The sequence below is a fragment of the Chlorocebus sabaeus genome, chromosome 16 (assembly GCF_047675955.1).
Source record: "Chlorocebus sabaeus isolate Y175 chromosome 16, mChlSab1.0.hap1, whole genome shotgun sequence".
Taxonomy (NCBI): Eukaryota; Metazoa; Chordata; class Mammalia; order Primates; family Cercopithecidae; genus Chlorocebus; species Chlorocebus sabaeus.
This window is the reverse complement of record NC_132919.1, coordinates 76,117,831-76,145,800: the sequence shown is the minus strand read 5'-3', so window position 1 is coordinate 76,145,800 and position 27,970 is coordinate 76,117,831. Positions and strand designations below refer to the sequence as shown.

Below are 27,970 nucleotides of genomic sequence, written 5' to 3'. Positions count from 1 at the left end.
TTATGAACCAGGCAACATACCTCCCCTTTTTTCTTCTCCCCTGCCCTTTTCAGATGGACCTGGAAGATAACACAGAACTCATAGAGATGAGGGAGGAGGTGTCCAGCCTGGTCATTAATGCCATGAAGGAGGCCGAGGAGTACCAGGATTCCTTTGAGAGGTACTCCTACCTCTGGACGGACGACCTCCAGGAGTTTATGAATAATTTCCTGATATATGGGTGCGCAGTCACTGCGGAGGACTTGGAGACCCGGACAGATGACACCATCCCCAAGACACCGCCCACCCTGGCTCAGTTCCATCAGCAGGTGCGTGCGGACCTCACCCACCAGCCTCCTTGTCTCCAGAGTTTTCCAGGAGAGGATGACCAGGCTTGCTTTAAAACTTGGGTGAAATCCCAGCACTTTGGGAGGCCGAGGCAGGCGGATCACAAGGTCAGGAGATTGAGACCATGGTGAAACCCCGTCTCTACTAAAAATACAAAAAATGAGCCAGGCACAGTGGCGGGCGCCTATAGTCCCAGCTACTCGGGAGGCTGAGGCAGGAGAATGGCGTGAACCCAGGAGGCGGAGCTTGCAGTGAGCTGAGATCGCGCCACTGCACTCCAGCCTGGGCAACAGAGCGAGACTCCGTCTCAAAAAACAAAAAAAACTTGGGTGAATTGTTTTAAGATGCAGGTTCTCTTGTTACCAGGTAGGGCAAGGCAAACAGATCAGGAGGTGACCACCATTGGAAAGGTGGTTTGTTACTCACAGTTCCCAAGAAGCGGACATGGCACACCACACAGGCCTGCATGGGGGAGCATCAGGGTCAGTCAGGAGGCAGAGGGAGCTGGGGGAAATGGGGAGAGTAAAGAGCCTTTATTGTGGCTTCCAGGGAAGGAATGGGCAGAGGTCACAGGCTTAGGGTTGGCAAGTTTGAATAACTTCAGCAGGCTCTAGGCTGTAGGGGCTGTCTGGTACCTGACTTCGGGGTGATGACGGCTGAGGGCGAGTGGGTAGCAGCCCAGAAGGTAAAACCCTGTAAGAGCCCAATCAAGGGGACAGTTGGTTGGAGGCGTGGGCTCTGGGTTGGCTCATTTGCATATAAAACCACGCCCCCAGGTGAATTGTTTGTTGTCTCTCGAAATCGACTAGGTGTGGGAGGGGCCGTCCCTGGGCAAGTCCCCAGATGTCAGAGCATGAAGAACACAGAAAATCACATCTGTCAGTAATAACCTCAAATGTAAATGGATTCAATTCTCCACTTAAAAGATACAGACTGTCTGATTGGATTAAGGTGACCCCGGAATATGCTGCTTACAAGAAACTCACTTCGCCTGTAAAGACAGACTGAATGCAAAAGGATAGAAAAAGAAATTCCACACAAACAGAAACCAAGAACAAGCAGGAATGACTATAGTTACATCAGATAAGACAGACTTTATGTCGTCCGGGCACGGTGGCTCACGCCTGTAATCCCAGCAGGCCAAGGCGGGCAGATCATGAGGTCAGGAGATCGAGACCATCCTGGCTAACACGATGAAACCTCATTTCTACTGAAAATACAAAAAATTATCTGGGCGTGGTGGCAGGCGCCTGTAGTTCTAGCTACTTAGGAGGCTGAGGCAGGAGAATGGTGTGAAGCCGGGAGGTGGAGCTTGCAGTGAGCCAAGATTGTGCCACTGCACTCCAGCCTGGGCAACAGAGCGAGACTCCATCTCAAAAAAAAAAAAAAAAAAGACAGATTTTATGTCAAAAACAGTAAAACAAGACCAAGAAGGTCACTATATAATGGTAAAAGGATCAACTCAGCAAGAGGATTTAACAATTCTACATATCTCTGCACCCAGCACCAGAGTACCCAGATACATAAAGCAAACAGTAGTAGATCTAAAGGGAGAGAGAGACCCCAATATAGTAACAGGGATTTCAACACCCTACTTTCCACATTGGACAGATCATCTAGACAGAAAATCAACAAGGAGACATTGGCGTTAAACTGCACTGTAGCCCACAGGGACCAAAAGACGCAGCTGCAGAACACTTGATCCAACAGCCGCAGAAAGAATGCAGAGCATAAGAAAACAGTTAACACACAAACCTCTAGCTCTGTTCCCGACGCACAGTGAGAAAGAGGGCCCGGTGGGCAAGGGTGACCCATGCCCAGGGGTACATTCTGCAGCGCAGGGTTGGGGCAGTGGGAGGAGTTAGAGGCCCCAGGTTGTGAATCAGCACCAAGAAGGATGAGCTAGGGGTGTCCTTTAGGAGCCTGTGACCTGACTCACCTCTTGAAGCTTCTGTTCTACCCAGCTTCAGAAGTCCGGCTGCCGTGACCCATTCTGCCACAATAAAGGCTCTCTTCTGCCCCCATTTCCCCCAGCTCCCTCCGCCTCCTGACTGCCCCTGATGTTCCCCGGTGCAGGCCTGTGTGGTGTGCCATGCCCCCTTCTTGGGAACTGGCACATTCTGGGGCTAGACTCTGGGGCTGGAAGGAACAATAACTTGGCATGAGGGCCCCCCTGTGCCCCATGCTGCCCTCTGCTGACCCTGGTCCCACAGTGGCCAGCAGGTGAGCAGCGCAGGTGCAGTGCGGGAAGCGCCTGGACTGAGGGCCCATGGTGATGCCCCCCAGGGCTTGCAGGCTATGACAGGCCGCCGGTGGCCGTGTTTTCCAGATCGACTCCTACGAGAAGCTATACGAGGAGGTGTCCGAGTGCGAGAACACCAAGGTGTTCCGTGGCTGGCTGCAGTGTGACTGTCGCCCCTTCAAGCAGGCCCTGCTCAGCACGATCCGGCGCTGGGGCTTCATGTTCAAGCAGCACCTGAGCAACCATGTCACCAACAGGTGGGCGTCCAGCCGTGCCCTCAGAAGCCCACCGTGGAACGGCCCTCCGCTTGAGTGGGTAGCATTTGTTGGGTGCCTCCTCCGGGGTAGCAGGGGTGGAGGCCGGGCTCCAAGGCTCATCCAGGCTCCAAAGCTCACCCCACCAAGCGTGAGCAGAAAGGTGTCACCGGGCTGCGAGCAAACACTGTCCCTCCTCCAACCCCAGTGTACCAAGCACCTGCTCTGCCCGAGTGCCAGATGTGGAGGAAACCTGAAGTCTGGCAGGGAAAGCTGGCGCTGAGCAAACAGGCCAGCAGCCGTGGAATGACAGGCGGCTGTCAGGGCTGTGACGGGCACGGTGCCAGGAGAGCACTGCCTGGCTGAAATCCCTCTGGAAGGCTAGTGAAGGCCTCTCTGGGATGTGGCCGTAGCCTGGGACTCAGGGATGGGCTTGAGCTAAGCTGCTGAGGCTTGGGGTGATGTCCGGGCACGGGCTGATCGAGCTGAAGGGATCCAAGGTGGGCAGGGATGCTCCCTCCCCAGCTGGGGCCTTCGGTGATGGCCAGTTGACCTCGTCGTGGTCGTCCCCCTCTGATGGGGCTCCGTACCATCAAGGGTGGGCCCAAGGGGAACTGGGCCCGTCACAAATGGTCCCCTTGTCCCTTAGCCTGGCTGACCTGGAAGCCTTCATGAAAGTCGCCAGAATGGGCTTGACCAAGCCCCTGAAGGAGGGGGACTATGACGGGCTGGTGGAGGTGATGGGACATCTGATGAAGGTCAAGGAGAGGCAGGTGGCCACCGACAACATGTTTGAGCCCCTGAAGCAAACCATCGAGCTGCTCAAGACCTATGGGGAGGAGATGCCGGAGGAGATCCACCTGAAGCTGCAGGTACGTGGTGGGTGGGCGTGGTTGCGTCCAGGTGAGCAGGGAGAAGGTTGCAGGAAGCACCACCAAAGGAAGAGCCAGCCCGGCCTCGACCACGGACCAGCCCATCACACACAACCACGGGGGACGCTGCAGGCTTGATCCCCTCTGGACACTGGATCCCGATGGAACGGGGAGGTGCAGGGAGGAGGTTTCCAGGGGACAGGAGACCCTGGAGACTGTCTCCATGGTGACTCCAGTGCTCCCTCCATTCCACTGGTGTTTTGTTGGATTAAAAATGCCTTCCTTATAATCCCAGCACCTTGGGAGGCTGAGGCGGGTGGATCGCCTGAGCTCAGGAGTTTGAGACCAGCCTGGGCAACATGGTGAAAGCCTGTCTCTACAAAAATATAAAACATTAGCCAGGCGTGGTGGTGTAGTCTCAGCTACTCAGGAGGCTGAGGCAGGAGAATTGCTTGAACTCTGGAGGCAGAGGTTGCAGTGAGTGAGATCACGCCACTGGACCCCAGCCTGGGTGACAGAGATTCTGTCTCAAAAAAAAAAACAAAATGCAAATACAAAAATACAAAATCCTCCTGAGTGCCTGGTGGGAGTGCCCAGTGGAGCTGGGTGCCAGGATGGTGGAAAAAGAACAAGGTCGGGGGACCCTGGGGAGGGATTAAGTAGCTGAAGTCGGGGGAGGGGCTGGCAGCTGCATTTGCACAGTACTTGACAGAGAATTCAAAGATCTTCAGCTGTCAGCATGGAGGTGTGTGTGCAGGGCAATGGTGGAAGGATGGAGAGGGTGTGTCCTAGAGCTGCCCCCCAGCCACCTCTAGGTGTGCCCACTGAGGAGATTCCACTCCCTCCTCTCTTTGAGTCTGGACTGGAGTTTCCATTTCCTCCCAGCCCATCCGCCCCTCCTCCCTCCCTCCCTCTCCCCTTCTCTGTGTCCAGCTACAGACAGGGCCCACTCCCCCGTCTTGTGCTGACTCCAGCCAGTCCCCAAGACCCCATAGCCCTGGGGGTGACAAGAGGGAGGGGCCCCAGCCTGGGCAACACAGGGAAACCCTGTCTCTGTAAAAAATTTAAAAAATTAACCAGGCATGGTGGCGCACACCTGTAGTCCCAGCTACTCAGGAGGTAGGAGGATTGGTTGAGCCCAGGAAGTCAAGGCTGCAGCGATCTATGATTGTACCACTGAACTCCAGCCTGGGTGACAGAGCCAAGACTCTGTGTCAAAAGAAAAAAAAGGACTCAGCAGGTTCTCAGCTGTCCCACCCCAAGGTGCTCCAAGCCACAAACGAGGCAACTGGGGTAGTGAAAATGCAGACAGAAACCATAGAGCCAGCAGTCGTAGAAGAAATAGAGAAGTGTCTGCTGTGGGCCAAAAGTTCATGGGCTGGGATTTTTTATTTTTCTTTAAAATATTTTATGGCCCGGTGTGGTGGCTCATGCCTGTAATTTCAGCACTTTGGGAGGCCAAGGTGGGCGGATTACTTGAGGCAAGGAGTTCAAGACCAGCCTGAGCAACACGGCAAAATGCCATCTCTACTAAAAATTTAAAAACTAGCCTGGCGTGGTGGCAGGCGCCTGTAATCCTTGCTGCTCAGGAGGTTGAGGCACTGGAACCCAGAAGGCAGAGCTTGCAGTGAGCCGAGATTGTACCACTGCACTCCAGCCTCAGCAATAGAGTGAGACTCTGTCTCAAAAAAGAATAAATAATAATTAAACATTTGTGATTATACTATTCACCCAAGCGTGGGGAACTTGGGAAATACAAAAACTCATCTGATTGTTGCAGCCATTCTGGAAATGACAACATTATAGAGCTGGAGAAGAGCTGAGCAGCCCCCAGGGGCAGGATTGTGGTGGAGGGATAGAAAGGGGATTCCTCTGTTGTAATGGACAATCCGTATCTTGATTGTGGCGGTGTTTGCACAACTCTATATGTGGGATCAGATTGCGCGGGAGACCACACACACACACCCACACACACACACAAATGGATCAGGTTTAAAAACATGATGAAAAATGAGTACATTCTCTGGTCTAGTTAACAGACACCAATGTCGATGTCCTAGGTTGCCACTAAGGAGGCTGGTTTTTGTTTTTGTTTTTGTTTTTGTTTTTGAGACAGGATCCCACTCTGTCACCTAGGCTGGAGTGCAGTGGTACAATCTTGGCTCACTGTAGCCTCTGCCTCCCAAGTTCAAGTGATCCTCCCGGCTCAGCCTCCTGAGTAGCTGGGACTACAGGCCCATGCCATCACACCCAGCTAAACCTTTTTTGTGTCTTTTGTAGAGACGGGGTCTCACTTTGTTGCCCAGGCTGGTCTCGAACTCCTGGGCTCAAGTGATCCTTCCACCCAGGCCTCCCAAAGTGCTGAGATTAGAGGTGTGAGCCCCCAGCCCCTGCACTGTGTTTGCAGCTTCCCACGAGTCTCTAATTATTTCACAATAGAAGGTTTAAGAAAAGAAATGAGAAAGGAGCCCTCCTCCAACTTCGCTTCCCGCAGGAGCTGCCAGAGCACTGGACAAACACCAAGAAACTGGCCATTCAGGTGAAGCAGAACGTGGCCCCACTCCAGGCCAACGAGGTCAGCATCCTGCGGCGGAAGTGCCAGCAGTTCGAGGTATTGTACCCGGGGTAGGGGGCGGGATTTCCGGGGAGCAGCATGGGGCTCACACAGGGCCCTGTGGCACGCAAGGCGGGGCCACCCTCGGGGCAGGTGGCTGCCCCGTGACCCTCTGTACCCTACTCTCTTCTCTCGCAGCTCAAGCAGCATGAGTTCAGGGAGAAGTTCAGGCACAAGGCCCCGTTCTCCTTCAGCGACCCCAACCCCTACAAGTCCCTGAATAAGGTATTTTTGCTCAAGGGTGAGATCGGCGGGTAAGGCTGGGAACCCCACTGCTTTCTTTACTCAAGTTGTTATTCTTTCAAGTCCAGAAACGTGGCCTCCATGGGACTGACCTTGGGGCCATGCACAAGTGCTCTTACGTGTATGCATGCGCATATGTGTGCAAGCACATGCGTGGGTATGTGAGTGAACATGCAAACCCAGCAGCTTCCAGACCACGGGGTGTCCCCTGTATGTCTCGCTGCTCAGAGCGTGGCTCCAGGCCTCCACGCCTCCACAGCTCGGGCCTCTTAACACCCTATGTGACCTACAGTCCCTTAGCCTGGCTCCGCCCCCTAATCCCCACTCTGTTCACATTCAGCAGCTTCCTGTCTCCTGGGCTTAACACTCACCTGCCATCACTCCCTGCTCACTGCCTCTCCTGACCCACCACATCTGGCAGCAGCCACGCGCCACTCATGTTCCCGTTCTGTTCCCACTGTCCAAGTTCATGATCACATCCAGTGCAAATTCACACAGCCCTGGACCTGGCAGCCCACTCAAGCTCAGGCCCAAAAGGCTCTTGTGGGCAGGAGCGTGTGGGGGTGCTCAGGGCCCAGGAAGGCTTCTTGAGGCCCAGTAGGACCCTCATCAGTGCCTCTTTGCTCCCAGTACAGTGCCCAGGTCCTGCTGGGCCAGCCCTGCCTACACCTCCGCCTCACAGACTGTAGCACATGTGAACCCCAGGGTCCTCAGGGTCGCCCCACTCTTCCCCTCCCTGAGCTTCAGCTCTTTGGCCTCCAGCTCCGATCTGACCCTCCCTCATGGCTGTTTCCTCATGTCACGTTCCTCAAGCAACAATGGAGATGCAGCCATTCTCTCCCTAGGGCCCCGGGCTGGGTTTTCTGGAAAGATTTGGGGTGAGGGGTACCCTGTGCCCATCCAAGGGGAGCTGTGGAGCTCCAGCTGCTGACCAGGGCAGGTGGTCCCTGCATGTCCATGTGTGTGCACACACTCCGAGCCCACCTTTGCCACAGCCTGTCCCATTACGTGTCCATGCAAATACACCCACTAACACCAGGGGCCAACTCTTAGTCGCAGGATTTGTAAGGACACTGGGGATTTTTCCTCTTTGCTTCTCTCAATTATCTCATTTCAAAGCATTACTTAAATTATTTTTAATAAGATAAAAATATAATATGAAAGTGGAAGAAATGCTGGGAAATCAGGAACTCTTGGGAGGAAATGAGGCATTTGTACCATGCCCATTGGGAGTCAGTCCCCACGCTGGAGTGGGTAGAGCTCACCTGCCCTCCCCTGCAGGCAGGACCCAGGAGGCATTGGGGGATGGAGGGCTCTGTCCTCCCCCCATGTGGGACACCATTGTATTGACACCTCCTCCCAGAAGGTTTATCAGGGAGGGCACACTGGAGAGATGAGCAGAACATCGGGGCGTGGGGTGGGGTGCCGCTGAGGGTAGGCAGCCCTACTGACAGCCCCTTCCCCTCCCCTAGCAACAAAAGAGCATCTCGGCCATGGAAGGCATCATGGAGGCGCTGTCCAAGTCCGGGGGCCTGTTCGAGGTCACTGTCCCCGACTACAAGCAGCTCAAGGCCTGCCACCGGGAGGTCCGCCTGCTGAAGGAGCTCTGGGACATGATTGTCGTGGTGAGCACAGCGCATGCCGTGTGGGTGGGGCCCGGGGTTCGGCACGGAGCTGCCCCCGGCAACAAGAGGGCAGGCTCCGGGTACCCTTTGGTTATAAGAATGTGACCACAAGGTTTCTAGTGTTGGGTGGAGGCACCCGAAGGGCCCTGACATCGCGAGGTGGGGTCCCTCTGCTAAAGCAGATGTGTTCACCTCTCTCTCTACGTGGGTGGGGACTCACCTTCGACTGCACCCTCTCTCTTTTTGCCTCCCTTCATCTTTTTCCTCTTCCTCTTCCTCCTCCTCTCATTCTCTCTCACATCTCACCTCTTTTAAAGGAATTGTTTTAAGTAAGGAATACCACTCAGTCTATTCAAGATGCTCTAACAAAATCCGATAAACTGAGTGGCTCATAAACCACAGACATTTTATTCCTCACCGGTCTGGAGGCTGGGAAGTCCACCATCGAGGCAGATGTAATGTCTGGTGAGGACCCACTTTGTGGCTCATAGACAGCGCCCTCTCACTGCATCCTCACGTGGTGGAAGTGGGATGGGCCAGGGGTGAGAAATCTCTTTTATAAGAGCATGAATCAGGCTGGGTGCGGTGGCTCATGCCTGTAATCCCAGCACTTTGGGAGGCCAAGGCAGGTGGATCACCCGAGGTCAGAAGTTTGAGACCAGCCTGGCCAACATGATGAAACCCTGTCTCTATGAAAAATACGAAAATTAACTGGGCATAGTGGTGTGCACCTATAATCCCAGCTTCTCAGGAAGCTGAGGTGGAATTACTTGAACCTGGGAGGCAGAGGTTGCAGTGAGCCAGGATCGCACCACTGCACTCCAGCCTGGGCGACGGAGTAAGACTCCATCTCAAAAAATAAACACATGAATAAGAGCACGAGTTGCATTCCTGAGGGCCACGCCCCCATGACCTCATCATCTCTCAAAGGCCCTGCCTCCTAATATCACCTGTGAGGTAAGGATTTCAACACAGGAATTTAGGGGGGAATATTCAGACCATCAGAGGCTCAATCTATGAGAAAGATTTTGTGGTTTCATTTGTATTTCCTACTGACTAATGATGACAGCATATTTTCTTTTTTAAAAAGTATTTTTATTTATTTTTGAGATAAGGTCCTGCTCTGTTGCCCAGGCTGGGGTGCAGTGGCACGATCTCGGCTGACTGCAACCTCTGCCTCCTGGGCTCGAGCAATCCTCCTGCCTCAGCCTCACAAGTAACTGGGACTACAGGATTGCGCCACTATGCCTAGCTAATTTTTGCACTTCTATGTAGAGATGGAACCTCGCTGTGTTGGCCAGGCTGGTCTCGAACTTCTGGGCTCAAGCGATCCATCCGTCTCAGCCTTCCAGAGTGCTGGTATTATAGGCGTCAGCCGCCAGTATCTTCTCATGGGCTTCTTTGACATCTATATATCCTCCTTGGTGAACTGCATATTCACGTCTTTTGTCCATTTTCTAGTTGATGTGTTTTTTTTTCTAATTGACTTTTTTTAAGTTGTTTTTTTTAATCCAGTTATTTATATAAAGTCCCTTGTGAAAACAAAACACAATAAAAACAAACTGAAAAGGAGGGACATGGTAAAATTGAAAAAGGAGGCTGGTCACCGTGGCTCACGCCTGTAATCCTAGCACTTTGGGAGGCCAAGGCAGGTGGATCACCTGAAGCCAGGAGTTTGAGACCAGCCTGGCCAATATGGTGAAACTCTGTCTCTACTGAAAATACAAAAATTAGTTGGGCGTGGTGGCAGGCACCTCTAATCCCAGCTACTTGGGAGGTGGAGGTTGCAGTGAGCCAAGATCGCACCATTATACTCCAGCCTGGGGGACAGAGTGTCTCAAATAAATAGGTAAGAAAAAGGAGGCTGGGTGTAGTGGCTCATGCCTATAATCCCAGCACTTTGGGAGGCTGAGGCAGGTGGATCACTTGAGTTTAGGAGTTCAAGACCAGCCTGGGCAACATAGCAAGACCCTTGTCTCTACTAAAAATTCAAAAAATGGGCCGGGCGCGGTGGCTCAAGCCTGTAATCCCAGCACTTTGGGAGGCCGAGACGGGCGGATCACGAGATCAGGAGATCGAGACCATCCTGGCTAACACAGTAAAACCCCGTCTCTACTAAAAAAATACAAAAAAACTAGCCGGGCGAGGTAGCGGGCGCCTGTAGTCCCAGCTACTCGGGAGGCTGAGGAAGGAGAATGGCGTAAATCCGGGAGGCGGAGCTTGCAGTGAGCTGAGATCCGGCCACTGCACTCCAGCCTGGGCGGCAGAGTGAGACTCCGTCTCAAAAAAAAAAAAAAAAAAATACAAAAAATACAAAAAATGAGCTGGGCTTAGTGGGTGTGCACTTGTGATATCAGCTACTCAAGAGGCTGAGGTGGGAGGATCACTTGAGCCCAGGAGGTGGAGGCTGCAGTGAGCTGCGATGGTGCCACTGCACTCCCACCTGGGCCATGGAGTGAGACTCTATCTCAAAAAAAAGAAAAGGGAAAGAAAGGAAGAATTTAATGCTTTTGCTCAGTGTCTTCCTCAGTCTCCTCTTCACCAAAAGAGCTTCTAGCTTTTCCACCACTTTTTCAGCATTGTTGTTTTTGCCCGGTCCTTTTTGTCTCTCTTTGATATATTTTTTTCATTCTTTGAACTTTGGAATTTCTGTGCATGCTCAGCATTCAGGAAGCGGCTGGCCAGCAGCCCTGGCTTGGGCGTTCATGGCTGGATTCGGTGTGGGTGTTGCAGACCCAGGCACGGTGGCTGCCTGCGTTGGGCTTCAGCTCCATCATGGGCGTGACTTCAGGACTGGCAGATCTTCAGGGTCTTGTCGATCTTCAGGGTCTTGTCCCTCCTTGTGAGGCCCTTTTCTCCTTGTGCTTCAGGAGCTTGATGTTGCCAGTGCCTCCACCCTTCCATTCCAGGATGTTGTTCCCTGAAACAAATCAGAAGAGTTTCACCCACATTTTAAAAAGTCCCTCTTCCTCTTCCTCTAGCATTTTAATTTCTTGCTCAGGAATAGAAGCTATTGGCTCAAACTGAGGGTCCTGGTTGGACTTGTCTCCACTCTCAGTGGAGGTGTCGTGGTTCTCGTGAGTGGCCTCGGTAGCCACCATGGTGGCCGTGGCTCGGCTCAGCTGGGCTGGGTTCTCCACAGCCACTGGGAGCTCCTTCCCTCTGCAGCCAGCACCTCCCTCCCGCCCAGCAACCAAAACTGAGTGTTTTACTGTTAAATTTTGAGAGTTCTTCATATGTTCCAGAAACTAGCAATTTGTCAGGTTGTGGTTTGCAAGTAATTTCTCCTAGTCTGTAACTTGTCTTTTCGTTCTCTTAACAGGGTGTTTCTCTGAGCAAGAGTTTTTGTATAATTTTGTTTTTTTTGAGGCGGAGTCTCACTCTGTCACCCAGGCTGGAGTACAGTGGCACAATCTCAGGGATTCTCCTGCTTCAGCCTCCCGAGCAGCTGGGATTACAGGTGCCCACCACCACACCTGGCTAATTCTTGTATTTTTAATAGAGATGGGGTTTTGTCATGTTGACCAGGCTGGTCTCAAACTCCTGAGCTCAGGCAATCCACCCGCCTTGGCCTCCCAAAGTGCTAGGATTACAGGCATGAGCCACCATGCCCGGCCAGTGTTAGTATAATCTTTAATTAAATAAAGTTTTTAATATGAAACTTGGATATAATCCTTTTTATCAATTTTTCCTTTCATAGATTATGAACTCTTTTCCTAGATCCTACAGATTTTCTCCTATGCTTTTATAGTTTTCTGTTTATGAGCCATTTTGAGTTAATTTTTATATAAGGAGTGAGGTTTATTGGGTTAAGCTTCATTTATTATTTTTTGTTTGTTTATGGATGTCTAATTGCTCCAGCACCGTTTGTAGACAAGTCAGTACCTCCATTAAAAAACAATTTTTTTAAAAAAAATGGAGTCTCGCTCTTATCACCCAGGCTGAAATGCTGTGGTGTGACCTCAGCTCACTGCAACCTCTTACCTCCCAGGTTCAAGCAATTCTCCTGCCTCAGCCTCCTGAGTAGCTGGGTTTACAGGCACCCACCACTATGCCCGACTAATTTTTGTATTTTCAGTAGAGATGGGGTTTTGCCATGTTGGCCAGGCTGGCCTTGAACTCCTGACCTCAAGCGATCCACCTGCCTCGGCCTCACAAAGTACTGGGATTACAGGCATGAGCCATGGCACCTGGCCCCGCTCCATTTAATTTATTTTGTATCTTTGTCAGAAGTCAGTCGGGCACCTTAGTGTGCTGCTGTTCATGGGTTCTGTGCTCTGTTCCACTGGTCTTTGTGTCTATCCCTCCACGATACTGCACAGTCTTGATTTCTAGAGCAATCTAGTAAGGTTTGTTATACAGAGTGATTCCTCCCACTTTATCCTTTTTTGTCAAAATTGGTTTGCTCTTCTAGGACTTGTACTTTTCCATATGAATTTTAGAATAAGCTTGTTATGCTTATAAAAAAGTAAAACCTTATTGGGGTTTTTATAGGGATTGCATTAAAACTATTAATCAGTTTAGGGAGAACTGACATGTTCACTCTGTCTCTCAGTCCCTAACATAGTATATCTCTCCATTTATTTGGCTCTTTGATTTCTTTAGTCAGCATTTTGTGATTTCATTTTGTAATAGCATTTAAGATCCTATACATGTTTTGTTACATTTATACCTCGTGTGTCTTTTTTTTTTTTAGAAGTGATTGTATTAATAAGTGGCATTGTGTCTTAAATTTTGGTTTCCACGTTTGGGTATATACAAATATGAATAATTTTTGTGTGTTTGTTTTTATCTTGTGACCTTGCTACACTCACTTACTAGTTCTAGGATGGCTTTTTTAGACTCCTTAGGGATTTTGTACATAGACAATAATGTCATCTGCAAATAGGAACAGTTTTATTTTTCCTTTCTATTCTGTATGTCTTTTATTTCTTTTTCTTGCCTTATTGCGGTGGCCTGAACTTCCAGTACTCTGTTGAATAAGAATGGTGAGTTCACACATCCTTGCATTGTTCCCAATCTAAGAGGAAAACCACTTTGCCATTATGTATATTAACTGTAAGTTTTCAAGTTGAGGAAATTCTATTCCTTTTGTTTAGACTATTCATCATGAATGGGTGCTAGATCTTGTCAATTTTTTGTGTGTCTCCTGATATGATTGATTTTTGTTTAGTCTACTAAGATAGTGGATTATATTGACATTTTTTTTTTTTCTTGAAATAGAGTTTCATTCTATCGCCCAGGCCTGGAGTACAGTGGCATGATCTTGGCTCACTGCAACCTCTGTTTCCCAGGTTCAAGCGATTCTCCCGCCTCAGCCGCCTGAGTAGCTGGGATTACAGGCGCCCACCACCACACCCAGCTATTTTTTTGTATTTTTTAGTAGAGACAGGGTTTCACCATATTCTTCAGGCTGATCTTGAACTCCTGACCTCAGGTGATCCACCTGCCTCAGCTTCCCAAACTGTTGGGGTTACAGGCGTGAGCCACCGCACCCGGTCATTTCCATGAGATTTTTAGTCACAAATTCAATGTCTTTAATGGCCATATAGGCTTGCTCATGTTGGTCTGTTTCAAATTTGTGAAAATCTTGGTAGAGAATTTTGGTAGCTTGTGGTTTCTGAGGAATTGGTTTATTTCTTCTAAATTGTTTAATTCAAGCATGAAGTTGTTTATACTAGTTCCATATTATCCTCTAAATGGTTGCAAGCTTGGCAGTGGTATCTTCTATTTCATTCCTAGTATTGGTGATTTGTGTCTTCACTCTTTTCATCTTTGTTGGTCTTACTAGAGGTTTATAAACTTTATTGATTTTTCAAAGAACTAGATTTTTGTTTATTTTTTGTGTTGTTTTATTTTAAATTTCATTGGTTTCTGATCTTTATTATTTTGTTCCTTCCTTTGCTTTGGGTTTATTTTGCTCATTTTCTAGTTTACCGAGGTGGAAACTTAGATTATTGATTTGAGACCTTTTCTCTTTTCTAAAGGAAACACTTATTGCTATCAAATTTCCCTCTCTACGTTAGCTGTGTCCCACATACTTTGATGCTACATTCAGTTCTGTGTTTTTTTTCTTTTGAGGCTTCCTCTTTGACCTATGGGATGATTTAGAAGTGTATTTTAAATTTCTAAGTGTTTAGAGATTTTCCTGTTGCCTTTCTATTATTGATTTCTAGTTTGATTTCATTATGGTCAAAGAACACACTGTATATAACTTTCATTATTTTAAATGTATTAAGCTTTATTTTGTGGATCAGGGTATAGTCTGTCTGGGTGAATGTCTCACGGGCACTTGAACAGAATGTGTGTTCGGCTTTTGTTGGGCGGAGTGTTTTATACGTATCAATCAGATCCTGTTGGTTGGTTGTGTTGTTCTGTCCTTTTATAGTCTTGCTAACTTTCTGTCTAGCAATTCCATAAACTGCTGAGAGTGGGGTGTTGAAATCTCTCCAACTGTAATTATGGATGTGTTTGTTTCTCTTTTCAGCTTGATCAGTTTTTGCTTTGTGTATTTTGAGGCTCTGTTGCTTGGTGTGTACAGATTTGGGATTATTGTCTTCCTACAGGTTGACCCTTTTTCCCATTATATAATGTTCTTTTCGTCTCTAGGAATGTTCTTTGCTCTAAAGTTGGCTTTATCTGATACTAGTATCGCTACTTCTATTTTTTTTTCTATTGTTTTTGACTAGTGTTCATCCTGATAGATCTTTTTCCATTTTTCAGTTTTCAAGCTACCTGTATTTTTGTATTTGAAGTGAGTTTCTTATATATAGCATATGGTTGGGTCATGTGTTTTCATCCACTCTGCCAGTCTCTGGCTTTTAATTGATGTATTTAGACCATTTTGCATTTAAGATCATTATTGTCATGTGAGAGCCTATGTCTGCCATTTTTTTTTCTGTTTGTTCCCTTTGTTTCTTGGTCCTTTGACTCTTTTAACATTTTTAGGATCCATCCTGATGTATTTAGAGTGATTCTGAACATAGCACTTTATATAGTTTTCTTAGTGGTTGTTAGACAGTCACTGATATCAGCATTTTGTCATTTTTGAATATAGAAATCTTACTTCCATTTAGATCTCTTTGCCCTCATCTCTGCACCTCTTAACTGTAACATAACTGTCCTAAGTATTTCCTCAATATATGAGCAATCTTCCATGGTCTTGTTTGTTGTGATATGTCCAAGGTTTTTCAGTTGTAAGAGGGAGAAGCCGGAAGTAACAAGGCTGCTCCGTCTTGGCAGAACTGAAAGAACTCACAACTTTTTAAGGGATGCAAGCAGGCTTTTTGTTTGGGTCAGATGCTAAGACAGCCCTGAGGAAATTGGGATTTGGGTAGATTGTGGAGGAGTGATATTCAGGGAGAAGAAGAGGCAATTCGGGAGCCTGGGAATTTGCCAAACAAGAGCGGTCTGGATCATGTCACTGTGGGCTGCTCTGTGGCCTCCTAGGCAGCAGAAAGATAAGGACAGGCCAGGTCTCAGTGTGTGAAGGGAGGCTGGACTCCAAGCATGGAGCCTCTTTTTCCCAAGTATTTCTTCTTTTGTGTGTGTGCAGATGTTGGTTTCTGCCATTCTGTCTCCTCTTTGCTCATCTGTTTTCAAAAATAGTTGAACTCTTTCCTCTTTTACTTTTTCGAATGAACTTTTGTCAAATCCAGCTTGGTGTGGTGGCTCACACCTGTAATCCCAGCACTTTGGGAGGCCACGGTGGGCGGATCACTTGAGGCCGGGAGTTTGAGACCAGCCTGGCCAACATGGTGAAACCCCACCTCTACTAAAAATATAAAAATTAGCTGGGTTTGGTGACATGTGCTTGTAGTCCCAGCTGCTGGGGAGGTTGAGGCAGGAGGATCACTTGAACCCAGGAGGTGGAGGCTGCAGTGAGCTGAGATCACATCACTGTACTCCAGCCTGGGCGACAGAGTGAGTGAGACTCTGTCTCAAAAACAAAAGAATCTTCTGTCAAATCTTCCTCCCCTCCAAAAGGAAGCTATTATGACTTTAAATGGAATTGAATTAACTCATTTGAGGGAAATTAATCTCCTGGCAGTATTCCATTTTCCCATACAAGAGTATGCTCTGTCTCTTTTATTTAATTTTTAAATTACATTATAGTAAATGTCTTCATGTTGACCATACTGAGTCAAAATATTTCTTACATAGGGGGAAAAACATATTTGGAGTCACAGGCTTTTTTACAGCCAGGCCTTAAGAGAAGGTACAAATTGAAGGCCTCTTGATACTTTTTCAACAATTAACTGAATTTGAGTCTCTCTCATTTTTTTTTTTTTTTTTTTTTTTGAGACAAAGTCTCTCTGTGGCCCAGGATAGGGTACAGTGACGTGATGTCCACTCGCTGCAACCTCTGCCTCCCGAGTTCAAGTGATTCTCCTGCCTCAGCCTCCCCAGTAGCTGGGATTACAGGCGCCTACCATCACACCCGGCTAATTTTTGTATTTTTTTAGTACAGATGGGATTTCACCATGTTGGTCAGGCTGGTCTCAAACTCCTGACCTCAGGTGATTCTCCTGCCTCAGCCTCCCAAAGTGCTAGGATTGCAGGCGTGAGCCACCGCGCCCGGCCTCAAGTTTCTTTTATGTGAGTGGCATTACAGAACATAGTGGCATCTGAGAGAATGGGATATACGCTTTCCCACGACAAAAAATTGTTTGCATAGACGGGAGAATAAAATCCACGTTTCCCAGGAGATGACAGCATTTGAAGTCAGGATAATTCAAGAAAAACTCTCCAAAACACACTAGCCAAGACATTTTATGATAATAGGATGCAGGCTAATCTTGAACCTGCCAGAAAAAGCCATGGACTCCTATGTAGATTAAGGTTTCAGATCATCGTATCTTCAAGGCAAGTGTCTTGTAAACACTCTCAGTTTTTACTTTCTCGAGCACAGATGTTTCTCAAGCCCAGATCTTCCCACTGTAAGTGCCCATGTCAGCAATCTCTGATTCCCTCAATGACTAGCAGTTTCCAGCTTCACAGCCATTTTCATGTTTATACTGTTGGTTGGGTTATTCCTGGGTAGTTTGTATGTTTTGTTTCATATTGTTGTGAATGAAGTGTCTTCCGTTATATTCTTTTTTTTTTTTTTTTTTTTTTTTTGAGGCGGAGTCTTGCTCTGTCACCCAGGCTGGAGTGCAGTGGCGCGATCTTGGCTTACCGCAAGTTCCACCTCCCGGGTTCACGCCATTCTCCTGCCTCAGCCTCCCAAGTAGCTGGGATTACAGGCACCTGCCACCACGCCTGGCTAATTTTTTTTTTTTTTTTTTTTTTTTTTTGTATTTTTAGCAGAGACGGGGTTTCACTGTGTTAGCCAGGATGGTCTTGATCTCCTGACCTTGTGATCCGCCCACCTCGGTCTGCCAAAGTGCTGGGATTACAGGCGTGAGCCACCGCGCCCAGCCCTGTTATATTCTTATCAGTGGAAGCTGGGTTACTGTGCGGTAACAGCCCCACAAATCTCTGTGTACTGAACAAAAGTGTATTTCTCATTCATGCAAAGTGCATACTGTAGTTCCAAGCAGTTGTTCCCTGGGAAGTTACTGTCAAGGACTGTTGCACAGTGCAGGCTGTGGATCAGCGATGCCCCTTCGTGATTGCCAAGGCAGGCAAGGGGAACACCAAGCTGGGTATTGTCAGTCATCACTCACCTTTCATGGACCAAGACAAGCTGCATGGACATACTGAGAAGTGAAAGAAAACTGGGTCCCGGCCAGCAACAGCAGGGCCCTGACACAGGCTTTTGCTAAAATGCTTTTCAAGTGCTTTTATTTTTATTTATTTGAGACAGAGTCTCACTCTGTCACCCAGGCTGAAGTGCAGTGGCGCGATCTCAGCTCACTGCAACCCTCGTCTCCCAGGATCGAGTGATTCTCCTGTCTCAGCCTCCCAAGTATCTGGGATTACAGGCATGCACCACCACACCTGGCTAATTTTTGTATTTTTAGTACAGTCGGGATTTCACCATGTTGGTCAGGCTGGTCTTGAACTCCTGACCTCAGGTGATCTGCTCACCTTGGCCTCCCAAAGTGCTGGGATTATAGACATGAGCCACCATGCCCAGACAACTGTTAACTTTTAAATCTTACTTTTTATGATGCCACGGTTGTTTTCTCTTGTATCCAATCACTTTAATGATCTCTGGTATTCGTTCTAAATATTCCTCATTGGGCTTTGCTCCCTGCGAGTAGGTGCAGAGAGGTAAGAGGGTTGTCTTCCTGAGTCCTCCTTGACAAGAGTGAAAGCAGAAACGGGGTGTTTTTGTTTCAGGTAAATACCAGCATCGAGGACTGGAAGACCACCAAGTGGAAAGATATCAACGTTGAGCAGATGGACATAGATTGTAAGAAGTTTGCCAAAGATGTGAGGTCTTTGGACAAGGAGATGAAAACCTGGGATGCCTTCGTGGGGCTTGACAACACCGTGAAGAACATGATCACATCCCTGCGTGCCGTGAGCGAGCTGCAGAACCCTGCCATTCGGGAACGCCACTGGCAGCAGCTCATGCAGGCCACCCAGGTACCACGCGCTGTGGTGGGCGGAGGGGACCGTCCCTGGTGGCCAGCCCTGCTGCAGGATGGGCTGTCCTGAGCTGCCTAGCCAAGGTGTTCGGGGCCCGATGGTGGTAAAGCCGGTGTGGGCAGGGCTGGCTTCGTGCACAAATGACCTGTGCAGTCACACAGGGCTCCATGTTGGTTGGGGGTGGTGGGGCAGGCTCCGTTTACCATCTCAACTTCACCATCTCAAAATTCTTAGTAATTTCCTTTTTTTTTTTTTTGGAGACAGTCTCGCTCTGTCGCCAGGCTGGAGTGCAGTGGCGCGATCTCAGCTCACTGCAACCTCCGCCTCCCGGGTTCACGCGATTCTTCTGCCTCAGCCTCCCAAGTAGCTGGGACTACAGGCGCCGCCACCACACCTGGCTAATTTTTTTGTATTTTTAGTAGAGACGGGGTTTCATCATATTGGCCAGGCTGGTCTGGAACTCCTGACCTCATGATTCGCCTGCCTCGGCCTCCCAGAGTGCTGGGATTACAGGCTTGAGCCACCGCACCTGGCCAATTCTTAGTAATTTTCCAACAGGAGCTCCTGCATTTTCATTTTGCACTGGGTCCTGCAAAGTAAGTAGGCAGTTCTGGTTGTAGGCTGCATGTTCATAAGACTCAGGGAGTTTGGGGCAAATGAACAGCTTCACTGGGGTCCTCATGACCCCAGAAACTCAGAGTCTTAGCACCTGAATCTTTCCAGGAATATCCCGCAGTGGCAGGCACTGGCCTTGACCCCTCCAGAAGGCTAACAGGAACACTCCCCACTCTCAGCAAACACTGAACAAAACCACTTTAAGCAGCTACTCTGCAGAGGCCCCACCTAGCTGCAAAGGACACAGAGAGAAAGGAGACGTGGCCTCTGCTCTCAAGGAAGCAAAGAAATAATAGCACTGGCAATTGCGGGGTGGGGGGGATTTATTTTTCCTCTATCCATCTTAGGTTCCCTGGCTGGGGCCCCTGTAAATTAGACTGATGAGAGACAGATTAATTAGAGGAAAGCCGGGCACGGTGGCTCACACCTGTAATCCCAGCATTTTGGGAGGCCGAGGCGGGTGGCTCACCTGAGGCCAGGAGTTTGAGACCAGCCTGGCCAACATGGCAAAACCCCATCCTTACTAAAAATACAAAAATCAGCTGAGCGTGGTAGCACACACCTGTAATCCCAGCTACTTGAATGCTGAGGCAGGAGAATCGCTTGAACCTGGGAGGCGGAGGTTGCAGTGAGCCGAGATCATGCCACTGCACTCTAGCCTGGGTGAAAGAGCAAAATTCCATCTCGAAAAAAAAACAAAATGGGGAAAGACCAGGAAAGACAAAGGAGATTCTCTACAGAATGCAGATTTCCCCTGCAAGAGACAGCTTTGCAGGACCATTTCAAACTATGTCAAAGGAACATATTTTGGGGTAAAATACTGCGATTTCTTTCAGGGCTTGCTACCTGTCGTGTGATGTATCGTGTTGCTACAAACATTCTGTTTGGTCAGTCTTAGGATCGATGTGTGGATGTTCATGCTGGTCAGCTGTGCCTGAATCCCAAAGGGAGGGGGGTATAATGAGGCCTGTCTTCCAACCCGCTTCCCATCATGGCCTGAACTCCTTTTTCAGGTTTACTTTGGAACGCCCCCAGCAGAGACAGGGGTTCATTCAATTTGTTTGGGGCCTTAGGATTTTATTTTTGTTTTACAGCAGGGTGAGGTGAACTTCAGCAAGCTGCATTGTGTAGATTCCTCCCGTTCCTCTGGGCTGATAAGGGGCTAAAGCTGTCTCCATCAGTTAACTTTTTTTTTTTTTTTTTGAGATAGAGTCTCACTCTGTTGCCCAGGCTGGAGTGCAGTGGCACACTCTCGGCTCACTGCAACCTCCACCTCCCAGGTTCAAGTGATTCTCCTGATTCGGCCTCCTGAGTAGCTGGGATTATAGGCACATACTACCATGTCTGGCTGATTTTTTTGTATTTTTTGTATTTTTTTTTTTTTTTTTGAGACACAGTCTTGCTCTGTCGCCCAGGCTGGAGTGCAGTGGCCGGATCTCAGCTCACTGCAAGCTCTGCCTCCCGGGTTCACGCCATTCTCCTGCCTCAGCCTCCGGAGTAGCTGGGACTACAGGCGCCGCCACCTCGCCCGGCTAGTTTTTGTATTTTTTTTTTTTAGTAGAGACGGGGTTTCACCGGGTTAGCCAGGATGGTCTCGATCTCCTGACCTCGTGATCCGCCCATCTCGGCCTCCCAAAGTGCTGGGATTACAGGCTTGAGCCACCGCGCCCGGCCTTTTTTGTATTTTTAGTAGAGACAGGGTTTCACCTTGGCCAAGCTGGTCTCAAACTCCTGACCTCAGGTAATCCACCCGCCCTGGCCTTCCAAAGTGCTGGGATTATGGGTGTGAGCCACCACGCCCGACCTCCATTGATTAACTTCTATCGTTCTTGGTAGAGGGGCAGTGGGACTCCTTGGCAAATTTATTTCCTGCTTGTAGGCAAATAAGGGGAGGGCAGAGAGCTTCTCTTGTATCTGCTTCTTCTCAACTGCCTTCAGCTCAAAATAACCCTTAAGCCAAAGTGGCGTATTTTGGTGGCAAATTCTGCCACCCTTCGTGATCAGGTTTGAATGCCAAGCACGGGAGATATTCAATGATGATCCTGAGACCTAGAGGAGGGCGCCACCTTCAAGGGGTAGGAAGGGAAGGAAAAGCTCTGAGTGAGTGTGAAGTTTGGCTTGGGCCTTGGGAGTGAGAACTGTGAAGACAAGCAGAAAGGCTGGGATGGGGCTCGGCGTGAAAGAATGCAAGAACAACAGCGAGAACATACCCCAAGGACCAAGGGCAGTGTGGCCCAAAGCCCGCGCAGTGGGAAGGCTTAACCCACGGCTTCCCAAGAGATCCCTACCTATGCAGGAAGTAGGTGAATGGGGCCAAATTGTTCCCTCCATCTCTCATTAGGTCCTGGCCAGCCCAGGAGGGCGCCCACCTAGGAGGAGCATTAGATGCTCCTGCTCCACCCCCACCACACTGTCCAGGGCCCTTCTGCTGCTCCCTAGGCCTAAGGAGGGAAAAGCAAACCCAGTTATGCAGGCCACCCTGAGGGCACAGGGGCACCCGCTTGCTCCCCAGGGATTTCTGTGTCCGGGTGTCTGGGAGCCAGTCCCTGGGGGTGCCTCTCGTGTGTTGAGACAAAAGATTTCCCAGATGCCTGGCAACAGGCTCATGTGCCCCATCCAGGTGCCCTGGGAGAGACGCTTGGGCGGTGATAAACCAGCTAAATATCTCCATGAAAGGAGCTGGGCACAGCTGAGGTCTTGGTGAGCCTCGGGCGGATATGTCCCCAAATGTGATTAGAGATGCGAGGTTCTGTCATTGGTTAAAATTCCACGGTGGGCTCAGAATCGATGCTCAGAAACGTCTGACTATGTGACACCAAGAAGAATATTAGACAAGGGATGTGGAAGCGATTTGGGAAGTGGTGGCACTTGGCAAGTACCTGGTATATTGGTACTAGAGTAACAGTACCTGTGATTCTGCCACTGCCACAGAGTGCTTTGCCTATTAGGAACGCGGCAGCTGCCAGAGGTGGTGGATTCGCTTCCTGGGGCTGCCATGACAAAGGACCACAAACTGGGAGGCTTCAAACAGACCTAGCCGGGGGCGCGGTGGCTCACGCCTGTAATCCCAGCACTTTGGGAGGCTGAGGCAGGTGGATCACTTGAGTTCAGGAGTTTGAGACCAGCCTGTCCAACTTGGTGAAACTGCGTCTCTACTAAAAATACAAAAATTAGCTGGGTGTGGTGGTACATACCTCTAGTCCCAGCTACTTGGGAGGCTGAGGCAAAAGAATCGCTTGAACCAGGGAGGTGAAGGTTCCAATGAGCCGAGATCACGCCACTGCACTCCAGCCCGGGTGACAGAGCAAGACTCCGACTCAAAAAAAAAAAAAAAAAAAAAAAAAAAGCAGACCTGTGTTATGTGCTCTGTCACAGTGCTGGAGGCCAGGACTCTAAAATCAGGGTGTCAGCAGGCTGCACTCCCTCTAAAGGCTCTGGGGGAGGGTCCTTCCTGCCTCCTCCAGCTTCTGGGGACTCCAGGCATTCCTTGGCCTGTAGCTGCATCATGCCTGTCTCTGCCTCAGTCTCCACAAGGCCCTGTTTCCTGTGTGACTCAGATCTCCCTCTCCTTCCTGTCATGAGGACACTTGGCCCTGGATTTATGTCTCACTGGAAAATCCAGGATGAACTCACCTCAAGATCCTTAGTATCTGCAAAGACCCTATTTCCAAATAAGGTGACATGCGAAGGTTCTGGGTAGACGTGAATTTTGGGGGGGCCACAATTCTGCCCAGTGCGGGTGGGTTCTGCTATTATGCGGTTTTACAGGGAAGGAAGGTGAGGCTTGGAGAAGTCACCTCCTTAAGTCCCAGAGCTGAAAATGGCAGTGTAGAGCTCGCCTCCCTCCCTCCAGCAGCCCGGGATCGCGCCCCGGCAGTGGCTCTCCGTGAAGGATGGTGACGTCCGCCCACTTCAGAGTCCAAATGACCTGACATGAATCATGCCTGGTTTTTTTCCCTTAGGTGAAATTTAAAATGTCAGAAGAGACAACCCTGGCAGATTTACTGCAGCTGAACCTCCACAATTACGAGGATGAGGTCCGCAACATCGTGGACAAGGCCGTGAAAGAGTCCGGCATGGAAAAGGTAGGCGGTGCTGGCAGCATTGTCTGTGCCACGTGGGATCAGCCTGAAACTGCCCCTGTACTGAGAGCACCCAGGGAGGTCTCGTTCATGTGGGTCCCGCAGCCCCGCGGCATTCAAGGGAAGTCTGGGGGTCTTTCTTACCCAACCCGTGACAGATCTTAAAAAATACTTCTGGAATCTATTTATTATTTTTTATTGTTTTTGAGACAGAATATTTCTCTGTTGCCCACGCTGGAGTGCAGTGGCACAATCTTGGCTCACCACAACCTCCACCTCCCGAATTCAAGCAATTTCTCCTGCCTCAGCCTCCCAAGTAGCTGGGACTACAGGCGTGCGCCACCATGCCCAGCTAATTTTCATACTTTCAGTAGAGACGGGGTTTCACCATGTTGGCCAGGCTGGTCTCGAGTTCCTGACCTCAACTGACCCGCTCACCTCGGCCTCCCAAAGTGCTGGGATTACAGGCGTGAGCCACCGTGCCAGCCTATTTCTGGAATTTTTCTTAGGAAACCCAATTCCTGGCTATAACTCTGCCCGCCCCATACACGCAATAGTTTGGGACATTTTGTAAACAACCAGAATTCTCATTTCCTTTGCCTCCAGCATCCTCATCTGTGGTCCTGTCTGACTCCTCCACGGACGTCAGTTCTTTCCTCTGACTCTGAGCTGAGGGGAAGGGTCGGGGACGGGTGGGGGATGGCCCCCAGCTGGTACCTGAACTTGTAATGTGCCACTGGCTACCGGCAGTTCCAGTATCCAGGAAAACTCCTTTTGTGTTTCAAATCTCTCCCCTCAGCCTGTTTTGTGAGTTTGAATTGTCACATTTTGGCTTGCTTTAAAAAAAAAAAAAAAAAAAAAAAAAAAAAACCTTTAGTAGGTATAATTCACATACCATACAATTCACCTGTTTAAAGTGTACAATGGCTTTTAGCAGAGGTACAAGTGTGTAATCAGCACATACTAAACAGCAGAGGGTGGGGGCTCATGCCTATAATCCCAGCACTTTGGGAGGTAGGAGGATCGCTCAAGTCCAGGAATTCAAAACAAGGCCAGCCTGGGCAACACAGGCAGACCCCATCTCCACAAAAAAATAAACTTAAAAAAATTAGCTGGGGACCGGGCACGATGGCTCATGCTTGTAATTCCAACACTTTGGGAGGCCAAGGTGGGCGGGTCAGAAGGTCAGGAGATTGAGACCAGCCTGGCCAACATGGTGAAACCCCGTCTCTACTAAAAATACAAAAATTAGCCAGGTGTGGTGGCGCATGCCTGTAATCCCAACGCTTTGGGAGGCTGAGGCAGGAGAATCGCTTGAACCTGGGAGGTGGAAGTTGTAGTGAGCCAAGATCGTGCCACTGCACTCCAGCCTAGGTGACAAAGTGAGACTCCATCTCAAAAAAAAAAAAAAATTAGCAGGGCACGTGGTGACGCACACCTGTAGTCCCAGCTACTCGGGAGGCTGAAGTGGGAGGATTACTTGAGCCCAGGAGATGGAGGCTGCAGTGAGCTGTGATCATGCTGCTGCACTCCAGCCTGGGCTGGACCCTGTCCCTAAAAAAAAATTATAATTTTTTAAAAAATAAAAATAAAAAATAGAATTAACAAACTTTAGAATATTTTCATCACCTCAGAAAGAAACGCACATCCTTTAGCCATCATCCCCTACCCCTTTCTTCTCACGTGTCCCCATCTCCAGCTCTAGGCAACCACTAATCCACTTTCCCCCTGTATAGATCCCCCTCTTCCACACTTTCGTAGGAATGGCATCATAGGTAGAGGAGGCAGCACTTTCACTCTATGCTTTTAGAGTTTTTCCCAGCTGGGTCTGAGAACTCCATTGACGTAAGACAGATCAAGAGGAGAAAAGTATGCAAATTATTTAATCCAAGTTTTCTGTGGTACGGGAGGAAAGGAAGACTTCCTGACTCTAACGTAGTTAGCGTTGAACACTTAAGTACTGAGTTGCAGAAAGAGGAAGTTGTAGAAAAGTAATCTGTGTGAGAGGCTGGAAGGCGAGAGCTATTCTAACAAGTTCTAAGCGGACAAGATTCTTTTCGCCTCAACTTCCCATCCTTGTGATGAGAATGATCGTTTCATTCTGGTATCAGAAGAGCATCATTCACCTGGGAATTGCATCTCCTGCTTCCCAGGAACAGCATGAGGCTCAGAGATTCCTGCATCTGCTGCCCTTCAAGTGCCTCTGACTCAAAATCATCAATTGCAGGATGGCATATTTTGGGGTGGCACATTCCGAACTCCTTCACATGTGCTATGTGGTCTGTGCGTGTGGCTTCTTTCAGCCTAATGTCTTCAGGTTTATCTGCGTTGCGGCAGGTGTCTGTACCTCATTCCTTTAGTGGCTTATGTTTCATTGTATGGACAGACATCACATTCATCTGTCATCGGGGTACGAAGGTTCGGGTTGGATCTGCCTTTGGCTCCTGTGAATATGTTGGTTTGAGTCTTTTTGTTTTCTGATCATGAAGCTTCAGTCTACGTCCTGGGAACTCTGGGTCCTGCCTGAGCTTTGTAGGCCAAATGCTCAGTGACCTTGTTTTTCTCTTCCCCCAAAAGGTGCTGAAAGCCCTGGACAGTACCTGGAGCATGATGGAATTCGAGCACGAGCCGCACCCGCGGACGGGCACCATGATGCTCAAGTCCAACGAGGTGCTGGTGGAGACGCTGGAGGACAACCAGGTACAGCTGCAGAACCTGATGACGTCCAAGTACCTGGCCCACTTCCTGAAGGAGGTGACGAGCTGGCAGCAGAAGCTGTCCATGGCGGACTCCGTCATCTCCATCTGGTTTGAGGTCCAGCGAACCTGGAGCCACCTGGAGAGCATCTTCATTGGCTCTGAAGACATCCGCGCCCAGCTCCCGGAGGACTCCCAGCGCTTTGATGACATCGACCAGGAATTCAAGGTGAGCCCAGCCCGGTGGCTCCCACGCATTTCAGAAATGACCGTGTTGGACAAAACGGGGTCCCTAATGCCTTGGCGATCCCCTTCTCTTCCCAGGCCTTGATGGAAGATGCGGTAAAAACACCCAACGTGGTGGAAGCTACCAGCAAACCCAGCCTCTACGATAAACTGGAGGCCCTGAAGAAGAGGTGGGGCTCACACCTGTCCAGACCGGGGGAGTCAGTGGTGCTGATTCCCTGAGTCTTAAGTCTGAGGGAACCTAAGTCTTGTGCAGCCCGCTGGCCAGCACAGGGCAAAACCACAGGTCCTGGGTTAATCTATTCCCTTTCTCCACGGCCTTATCCTGCCACACAAATGCCTTGGCCTTGAAGGAAGCAGTGACCCAGAGAATAAATGAGGCTCCCTCCTGCCTAGGAGTGCCCACAAGGTCAGGGGATGGCAAAGAAATGAGAGCCTCTGGTAGGAGGTTCTGAATTAAACCGGGCCTGTGAACAGCAATCCAGGCATCCCCAGGATGACCGGTTCCCTGTGCCGACGGGGTGGGCAGCAGACATCCCTACAGAGTGGGGTCACCGGCCTCCTTCCTTCCTTCCTCCCAGCTTGGCCATGTGTGAAAAAGCTTTGTCAGAGTATCTAGAGACGAAGAGACTGGCTTTCCCCAGGTTCTATTTTGTCTCCTCGGCTGACCTCCTGGACATTCTCTCCAATGGCAATGACCCCGTGGAGGTAGGCGGGGCCCCCTGCATTCTGGAGTTTAAGCCAACATCATGGCAGACCCCAGGCGGGCACCTCTACCTGAACTGCCCTAGGATGGGGTAACAGTGTCCCTGGACACGCTCTATCATCTCCAGGAGGCCCTCTGCACCCGAAACTCTCCTGGGGTCCCCAGTCACGGCAGAAACCTGGCGGGACTCATCTCACATCCTGCGCTACACTTGGTCTGGCTTTGGAGAAGTTAATTTGCCTCTCTGTACCTCATTTTCCCCTTCTAGAAAATGGGTCATATGCCAGAGGCCTAGTAAGACACTGTTTCCGAAAGGCACACCTCTCATTGGGTCATCCTCCAATCAGCTAGTAAATCTCAGGGTCCCAAGAGCAAGGAACAGGTGCCTCCTTGAGGCTCTTCTAAAAGAGAAAAGAGGTCGGGCTCAGTGGCTCACACCTGTAATCCCAGCACTTTGGGAGGCCCAGGCAGGCAGATCACTTGAGGTCGGGAGTTTGAGACCAGCCTGGTCAACATGGTGAAACCCCATTTCTACTGAAAATACAAAAAATAACCAGGCATGGTGGCACGCACCTGTAATCCCAGCTACTCAGGAGGCTGCGGCATGAGAATTGCTTGAGCCTGAGAGGCAGAGGTTGCAGTGAGCCAAGATCACTGCACTGCACTCCAGCCTGGGTGACAGAGCGAGAATCTGTCTCAAAAACAAAAAAATATATATTAGGTGAAGGGAAAGTGCCTGTATTTTATTTTGACCATAAGGTTAGAGGATACACAGGAAGAGGTTAGAGGATACACAAGAAGAAGGAATATGCAAGAATAGACTGAGTGTGTGGCTTGGAACCTGGGACAGAACCTTCTCAAAAAGAAGAAATCTTTTTTGAGATGGAGTTTTGTTCTTGTTGCCCAGGC

General features: G+C 49.5%; 1 protein-coding gene across 1 annotated transcript in view; it reads left to right on the top strand.

The window, feature by feature from the left end:
• DNAH17 (dynein axonemal heavy chain 17) overlaps positions 1-27,970 on the top strand; it is a 150,434-nt gene that overhangs the window by 38,925 nt on the left and 83,539 nt on the right. The window contains exons 20-30 of the mRNA XM_008013099.3: positions 54-308; positions 2,657-2,826; positions 3,473-3,695; positions 6,190-6,306; positions 6,448-6,534; positions 8,025-8,177; positions 18,465-18,713; positions 23,294-23,416; positions 25,991-26,338; positions 26,434-26,525; positions 26,937-27,063. Coding sequence (XP_008011290.3) covers positions 54-308; positions 2,657-2,826; positions 3,473-3,695; positions 6,190-6,306; positions 6,448-6,534; positions 8,025-8,177; positions 18,465-18,713; positions 23,294-23,416; positions 25,991-26,338; positions 26,434-26,525; positions 26,937-27,063 — 1,944 coding nt within the window. The remainder of the gene's footprint in view (positions 1-53; positions 309-2,656; positions 2,827-3,472; positions 3,696-6,189; positions 6,307-6,447; positions 6,535-8,024; positions 8,178-18,464; positions 18,714-23,293; positions 23,417-25,990; positions 26,339-26,433; positions 26,526-26,936; positions 27,064-27,970) is intronic.